We start from the raw sequence: 9,144 nt of genomic DNA on the forward strand, positions 1-9,144 counted from the left end.
AAGCATCTATTATATAATATCCATTTCTGATGTCGCCAATAATTAGAGATGCACCGAAATTTCGGCTGCCGAAAATTAGTTCACCGCTAATTTTCACGGTTTCACTTTCACGTGGTGTGACGCTCTGCGTATTATCCCGCTCAATGCGTGTGTGTGCTTCGCTCAGTCGCTCCACTCGTATACCATTCATGCGAATCAGAACAGCAAAGTCCACTCAAAAATTGAGCCGACAGGAAACATCGATGTAGTACAGTATTGTTTCTGTCTGCAATAGCCCTACTGTGTTGTAACATGGTGTGGGCTCATGGACCAATAACAAACCATCTCCCAGTTTCTAATTTTGTAATAACCAGCTTGACCACCTTAACCTGTTTTTTCCCCCAGTAGGATTGACAGAATAACCTGTTGCTTAACCTGTTACTGTCTACTTATAGGCCAGAAACTTATTCAGTGCAAGTACGCAAATGTTGGTCAATGCAGTCCCATGCAGTACATTCTTGCTTTAATGTTCTTTCTTGTGTTACTGTGGCTGTGACAAACCTCAGTACTTAATGGGACTATAAGTATTTTATGATGATAGTTTAAATAACTTACTTTGCTAGATTTTCTTGAAAATGCTGCTAAACCATCATCGTCATTGTAGAAGACTAATTCAGGAGTGTTCGCATTCACATACTTGTGTAGTTTCAAATATGTTACAATTATGTTAATGTAATGCTGATCATCTATCACTAATGCTATCACTTTTCTGTCTTAGGCCCAGAATGAGGAGACTGCACCATATAGCTATCCGTCTATATTGAGTCACATGTCGTACATGTACCTGAACCATCCCCTCATCTCAATGGCAGTCAATCAGCGCTCGGACAACCCATCCTTGACTCCCTACAGCCCTCTGAGCGCCTCCTTCCCCTGCGACATGCATCTGGTTAACCTGCGTGCTATCCAGTCAAAGGTATGTCTCAGTTGTGTTTGTAGGGTCTGTTCTAGAGGACTTGAAAGAGGAAGCTGAAAGCTGTTTTGGCCGTAATTGGGGAGCACAGGACTGCTGGCTCAGTTCCTAAGAGGGCCATAAAGTATATTGACCTTCAAATTGATATTTTAGGGTCCTATACTATTTCCCAGGGCTGAATTGTAATATTTTAACGCAGGACAGGATAAAGGTAAAAGTGCTCAGAACAGGGCTTATGGGACCATTTGAGGATGAGAGGATGTGATTCAGTCTGGCTTAAATGTTTAAAGTGGTCTTATCATAAGGAATCACAATTTTCTTGATCTTTTGAGATAAAAGACATCATTGTACCGTCAAAACATACTGTAACTTTACCGACTCGAATCCTCCCATGTGACTAGGCCCTATTTATTGAAATAACATAAGCACATGACTGCCCACATTAACATGTCAACAATGCCTATTTGGTATTCATAAATGGATATGGATACTTATTCTTAACTCCAGAACAAATGCTGTCATTCTGCGGTATCCTTCTGAAGAATCCAGTGTTATAAACACCAGCTGAAATTGATCATGTCAGCCTGAATTTAACAGTTTATGTGGTATATTTCAGCTTGGATTGTTTAATGAATTTATCACATAATACAGGTTCAGCATGGATGCTATTGCTATGCTATCTGCTCAAACAAAATAATGACAAAATTATGAGTTTTGATACATAAACTATAGTATCATTGTAAAGTAGACCCCACAGGAATAAAAAGATATGATATTCCACACTGTAGTGAGTTGCCGCACTGTCTACAGACAGCTACCTTCTAAGGCAGCGTATTAACTGAAATGTGCACTTTTAGTGTACGGAATATAAAAGTATATCTGTAAAAGAACTGTGCTGTAAGGACATAAAAGACCACTTAAGTGTATTTAAAGAGGGAACACTTTCATTTCAAGTTTTATATCATTACATTTAATAATTTGTTGTACTTTTCAATTTATTTTGATGTGTTGGCTAACATACTAAAGCATATGTAAAGTTATTAATTATAATTTTAACTGCAGTGTTATTCGATATTACATTTAAAATTGATATATTTCAAATGTGCTAAACATCATTGCAAAGGTATAATAACAAATCTATTTAAATACACGACTTGCAAGTTTCAATAGAATTCTATTATACAGTATATGACATTATTATATGACATTATGTGATAAAAAATACTTTACCATGCTTGTCAGTACATATAGCAGTACACTTTAACCATATTTCAAATTTAGTAAAAGTAATTCTGAAATTACATATAAAGATGTACCTAAGTGGGTCAAAAAGCAATCTAAAGTTCAGTTAAATGCATTTCTTAGCAAATGAAATGATATTACATTTTCATTTAATTGCAATTAACATGCAGTTAAGTGTCCGAAAACAGTACATTCAGTTCACACTGAAGTAGATTCTATTATCCTTAATAAGTGCTCTTTTTAAAAGTATGCTGAAGTGTACCATTTTTTTCAAGGGCACACCATAGCAGTGCGCTAATCGCAAGGAGTGCGCATTTCATTCCAAAAGGATTTGATGTTAACATGTTGCTAAGCTAACAAATAATATGCTTACATTCAGCTTACATTCTGGGATTGCCTTATCCACAGAGGATACGTCAATTGCTATTTTAGAATTTGGCCAACATAATGTTATTAAAAAAAGTGTAATTTTGCCATTTTTTTAGAGCAAGCTTTTATGTTTAGAATGCTTATAAATGCTGTCTAGGTAGACAGTTGACTAGGGTGTGGAACAGAGCTGTTAAAACGTTGGGCTTTGTTTCTCTCACACTTATTGACTACATTCATGGCCACTCAAATTTAGTTTTGACATTAAGGTGTATCAGAATTAATTTCGAGTCTGAGGAATCTGACCTCTATACTTTCCCAAATTTGTTTTGATTGAGCAATGATATGAGTGTTAGTTACAGACCATCAGAAAGCCAAAAAAACTCCCTTTAACTGCTGAACTGGGAGGCTGAATTCACTCCCGATATATGTAATTATTAATTAACATGATTGACAAGATAGTAAGAGCTTTTGGGGCACTGAAATAGAATAAAATCGTTTAACAATGCCTGAGCGTTCCTTTGTTGCTTGCCGTGGAAATATCCACTCAAGGACACCCTTTATGCAAATGGAAAGTGTTTTTCAAGCATGGAAGACATTGATTACATTTCATTATTTTTTTGCACGACCAAAAAAACTGACCAATCTCAGTTGTGAGAGCTTTATGGACTGTGCAGAGTGATTTACTATTTCTGTTGTTAATCTAGTGCTCCAGGTTTACAGTGATGAGAGATTCGGCTGGGCAGAGGTGTGTGTGTGTGTAAATATTTTTCTGGTATTTGTGAAGACACGTATGCTCACCCCATGCTGTATGTATGTGTGTGTGTGTGTGTGTGTAGCGGAGCGAGAGGAGATGATCAGTTGTGTGTATGTCAGCCGGGAGAGACAGAGGGTGTCTGTCGCCTTCTCCAAACCTGTTCATGTAAGTGAATCCTGAGAGAAGTTCAGCTGCACTGTTTAACCACAGTACGACTGAATGAGTGTCTCTCTCTCTCTCTCAGGCTCAGTCAGAGGGTCTGATGTTGGTGTTGGATGGGCTGCCTCAGCAGGTGCAGTGGAGAAGCGCCCACCCACGTTTCCGTCACAGTCCTGTCTGGGTATCCTTCACTGCAATTTACATTTTTATATACAACTCTATTTGATATTTTTTTTGATTAAGTATATATATTTTTTCTGTTTTCTGCTAAATGAAAAATTTCATTTTGGTGTGGTGGATTGGTAAAGAATTAATCACTAGTTTTAATCCAGTATTTGAACTGTATGCTTATGAGCATGATAAGTTCGTAAATGCTGTAACTGTGATGCGATACGTGCAAAGGATACCAGAAACTCAGCCAAATTACATCAATGCATAATTCTCTATACGACTTTAGAGAAGTCCAGGTTTGCACAACTACAGCTCATTTCTGTCCAGAAGATCTAATGAGTGCGCTTCATTAGAAATAAGTGAAAATTCATTTCTTCTTTTTACCAAAAGAATGCCTTGCCCCATCAATCCATTGTAAGTGCATTATTGTAAATGCAAACTTTGTTTGATTTGACAAACCTATGGATATGTCAAAATTATTTTCAGTGCAAAATCGGCAGCCTGTCACATGCTATCAATAAAGCTCAAGTTATTTCGAAGCAGCAGGATTGCTTCAAGTTCCTTTGTTTTCTGAAGTCTTGAGGAGAAGCTCTTTCCATGGTGTTGGGATGGGAGAGACTCTGACTGTGGTGTTGAGCTGCAGCTGATGAGTGAAAGTGGGTGCGTGTGGAGAAGAAACAGTGTTGTGTTTATGCGGCCTGAGGCTCTGTCTCGCTTCTCTCGCAGGAGGAAGGGGGAGGTCCATCCGAGCAAGCTGCTTTGATACTGCACAGAAAAGGCTTTGACTGTGGCTTCTCCAATCGGAACACTGGCCTACTGTGTACCACCACACGTGGCAAGGTAAAGCAGATCACACGGCTTCCCACACACACACACACACACACTTCACTAATTTAGAGAGGGTCTTATCACTGCTACTAAGTTTTGGAAGACCTTGAGGCTTATATATATATATATATATATATAAAAAGATTGTACATTTGCTCCCAAAAGGATAGTTCATGCAAAAATGAACATCTCTTTTTAACACAAAACTCATATTCCATAGAACACAATAGGGAGAACTTTCTGGTCAATTTTTCTATCCAATTACAATGATAAGGCACTGGAGCGTTCAAGCTTAAAAAAGGACACAAAAGTACCATAAAAGTGATATAAGAGCATTAGTCTTCTGAAGTCATGCCGTAGTTTTGGGTAAGAAACCCAATATTTTCCCCTCCAGTGAACTGTTAAAAGGATAGTTCACCTAAAAATGAAAATTTGCTGTTAATTTACTCATCTTCAGGCCATCCGAGATGTAGGTGACTTTTTCTTCTTTAAAGAAGATTTTTAGGTGAAACCGTGGTCCTTGGTGATTTATAAAATGGTAATAAAATAAAAAAAATAAAATGGTGATTCATAAAAATTCATAAAGTCAATGGCTACTGTCACAAATGAATACCTGTGGCTCTGATGGTATATTGAGGTCTTATGAAGCGAAATGATCTGTGGGTGCAAGAAACTTAACCTTACCTGTAATCTTCAGGCAAACAGGGAAGTAACCTAATAAGAACCACCGCTATTGAAATATTAAGTCACTGTTTTGAACTTGAGGACTTATCATTTAGACCAGTTTTGTGTTTTTGTGTTAACTGATTTATTGAAAAACTTAACTTAAAAGACAAATTAGATATCGCTACTTTATTAATAAATTCTCATGAGCTCACCAAGGAGCTAGGGTGGATGGAAAAATATTTCAATAATTAACAAGCTATCATATGGGTTTAGAAACACCAATGGGCTACTGTTTGGTGCTTTTGTGTGTGTTTTTTTTTTATATCTGTTATTTTTAAAAGGGTTTTAAATCAGTTTATACTGGTTATTTTACCAAGCCTTGGAACACAGTTCATCCAATCAGATTTCAGAATCAGAACTATCGGTTTTATAATCTAATGATTTAAAGGTGAAGTGAAAATTGTAAGTTGGAAAATTCAAAGTGACTGAATCGATGTCTTGAGCCAAGGATTCAGAGAGAGAGAATTTCAGAAAAAAAGATTTGGACGGTTGGTGGCGCTAGAGGAATTGCGTTAGAGACTCCAAATTTGCTGTGGTTAATGTTCAGACTGTCCTGTGTGCCATATTTCATTACTTTCCCACAAGTGGTTCTATGAGGTGCCATAGACTCGAGAGCGAAGAATAAGAAAATTAACAATAACGAGGTGCCTATGCATTCAAATTCAAATGACATACAGGTGCATCTCAATAAATTAGAATGTCGTGGAAAAGTTCATTTATTTCAGTAATTCAACTCAAATTGTGAAACTCGTGTATTAAATAAATTCAATGCACACAGACTGAAGTAGTTTAAGTCTTTGGTTCTTTTAATTGTGATGATTTTGGCTCACATTTAACAAAAACCCACCAATTCACTATCCCAACAAATTAGAATATGTTAACAGAAAGTTGAGTGGAAGGAAAAGGTGTGGAAGAAAAAGATGCACAACCAACTGAGAGAACCGCAGCCTTATGAGGATTGTCAAGCAAAATCGATTCAAGAATTTGAGTGAACTTCACAAGGAATGGACTGAGGCTGGGGTCAAGGCATCAAGAGCCACCACACACAGACGTGTCAAGGAATTTGGCTACAGTTGTCGTATTCCTCTTGTTAAGCCACTCCTGAACCACAGACAACGTCAGAGGCGTCTTACCTGGGCTAAGGAGAAGAAGAACTGGACTGTTGCCCAGTGGTCCAAAGTCCTTTTTTCAGATGAGAGCAAGTTTTGTATTTCATTTGGAAACCAAGGTCCTAGAGTCTGGAGGAAGGGTGGAGAAGCTCATAGCCCAAGTTGCTTGAAGTCCAGTGTTAAGTTTCCACAGTCTGTGATGATTTGGGGTGCAATGTCATCTGCTGGTGTTGGTCCATTGTGTTTTTTTGAAAACCAACGTCACTGCACCCGTTTACCAAGACATTTTGGAGCACTTCATGCTTCCTTCTGCTGATCAGCTTTTTGAAGATGCTGATTTCATTTTCCAGCAGGATTTGGCACCTGCTCACACTGCCAAAAGCACCAAAAGTTGGTTAAATGACCATGGTGTTGGTGTGCTTGACTGGCCAGCAAACTCACCAGACCTGAACCCCATAGAGAATCTATGGGGTATTGTCAAGAGGAAAATGAGAAACAAGAGACCAAAAAATGTAGATGAGCTGAAGGCCACTGTCAAAGAAACCTGGGCTTCCATACCACCTCAGTAGTGCCACAAACTGATCACCTCCATGCCACGCTGAATTGAGGCAGTAATTAAAGCAAATGGAGCCCCTACCAAGTATTGAGTACATGTACAGTAAATTAACATACTTTCCAGAAGGCCAACAATTCACTAGAAATGTTTTTTTTATTGGTCTTATGGAGTATTCTAATTTGTTGAGATAGTGAGTTGGTGGGTTTTTGTTAAATGTGAGCCAAAATCATCACAATTAAAAGAACCAAAGACTTAAACTACTTCAGTCTGTGTGCAATTAATTTATTTAATACACGAGTTTCACAATTTGAGTTGAATTACTGAAATAAATGAACTTTTCCACGACATTCTAATTTATTGAGATGCACCTGTAAGCACATAACACAATTACTAAAACTTGAACTAAAATAAAATAAAAGCAAATTCAAAATTATTAATAAATACTACAATGGTATATTTAAAATAAAAAACATTTCAGCAAAAAAATTGTGATTTGCTAGTTAATTAATGCAATGCATTGCACTATGGTGGTTAAGCAGTGAATTACACTGTTGTATAGGGATGTTCATTTCGGTTATTTTTCCTAACCGACAACCGACGCTCGTTAACCGATTATTAACCGTTAACCGACAAGATTATTTTAAATTAGAATTGAATTAAATTAGAAAGGATAAGTGTCTGTGACCCATTAAAAATACTAACATTTGTTTCCCGGGGATTAATTTTACATGCGCAAAAAAGCAGCAAACAACAGAACATGAGGATTCACATGCTCATCATATCACATCCCGCACCTGCAGCGCTTCTGCGAGCGGAGAAAAACATAATAAAGCTAGGCTATATATATATAAAACGAATAAATAGGCCTATATGAGAAATATATTTTTGCTTAAATAATAAATTAAGAAAACGAAAGAAAAACTGTGCAACAAGTGCTCAGTTTAAATATGTAGTCAAATCTGTGCCGTTAAGTTTTATCACCGTACCACCGTGATGTTATGCAAAACATTTTGTTTTACGTGGATATTGAAACGCGAGAGAAGTAGGCTACATAATAAATTATATTTTGTCATTCAAATAGGCCTACATCACGAATACGGAAACATTTGATTTTGTGTGGAATGAGAGACCCAACGTTGGTTTCAGTTTCGTTTTAGCCTAAATGAATTTGTTTTGGCTTGTCGATTATATTGCTATTGCTTCTTATATTTTTAATTCTTGTTCTTTTCTAAATACTGTTATAATAGAAAGGATTTGTTGTGGAGTGAGGGGAACTAAAATAGCCTTGCTATGTTTACAGTGTTTATTATAATGTTTGTAAACATTTCGCATCGGAATTAGGCCTATTTCTGAATGAAATCATAAAATGCGACTTGCGTTTTTTCTCTCTAAAAAAACGCTATTATTTATATACGCGTAGCGTATTTTAACCATGCAGCAAACCTTTTTAAATATTTTGATAAATTACTGAAAAAATAAATAAATAAATGACTTTTTAAACCGTTTCACTTATTGTATTAATCGGTCAAAAATTCTTTCGGTCGGTTAACGGTTAATCGGTTAAAATGAACATCCGTAATACGCACCCCTGGTCAGATACTCAAAACAAACAAAGTCTTAATGCCATAGAGCAGGGAAGGGCAAACTTGGACCTGGAGGCCACTGTCCTACAGAGTTGAGCCCTAACCCTAGTCAAACACACCTGAACAAGCTAATTACCGGTAATGTAATCAGGATTACTAGAAGACTCTGCAGGACAGAGTTTGCCCATCCCTGCCACAGAGTCACAGTGCTGCACTCTACTCTTGGAAATCAACCAACTTGATAGTTGCTCTGCATATTAACATGAGACAGAAGAAACTTTTAAAAAATGATACATCACCTATAAGATGTTTATGTAAATTAGCTATTTACAGAAAAAGTCTCATAAGAAAATGAAAGTTGTTTACTTTCCACTGAGTTCACAGGCTTAGCTTAAAGCTGTCAGACTGTCAGATATGATAACCATCTCACTTCTTACAAGTGAAAAGTCAAAGCTGAAGCCGTGACTCAATGCATACTTGAACATGTTGTGTTGTAAATGCTCTAATCACCATACTGTGTTCTACTGTGCGTGTGTAGATTCATTTAGAGAAGCTCCTGACAGATTTGAAGGTGAAAAGCATCACACCTGTATCGCTGTCTCTGATGCACACACACAATAGTGATGCCGACCCCCAGGAGATCAGCCTTAAACCCATGGAAATCAGGACTTACCGCCTGCAGCTGAGCTGAGCTG

At 37.3% G+C, this 9,144-nt stretch overlaps 1 protein-coding gene across 1 annotated transcript in view; it reads left to right on the forward strand.

Annotated features, from left to right (window-relative positions):
• The window catches only part of LOC107751258 (alpha-mannosidase 2-like), a 47,727-nt gene extending 38,587 nt beyond the window's left edge, over nt 1-9,140 (forward strand). Inside the window, exons 17-19 of the mRNA XM_016566938.1 lie at nt 758-955; nt 4,374-4,487; nt 8,988-9,140. Coding sequence (XP_016422424.1) covers nt 758-955; nt 4,374-4,487; nt 8,988-9,140 — 465 coding nt within the window. The remainder of the gene's footprint in view (nt 1-757; nt 956-4,373; nt 4,488-8,987) is intronic.
• Nucleotides 9,141-9,144: the final 4 nt, after the last annotated feature.

The sequence above is a fragment of the Sinocyclocheilus rhinocerous genome, unplaced genomic scaffold (assembly GCF_001515625.1).
Source record: "Sinocyclocheilus rhinocerous isolate Xijiao unplaced genomic scaffold, SAMN03320098_v1.1 scaffold1083, whole genome shotgun sequence".
NCBI classification, from domain to species: Eukaryota; Metazoa; Chordata; class Actinopteri; order Cypriniformes; family Cyprinidae; genus Sinocyclocheilus; species Sinocyclocheilus rhinocerous.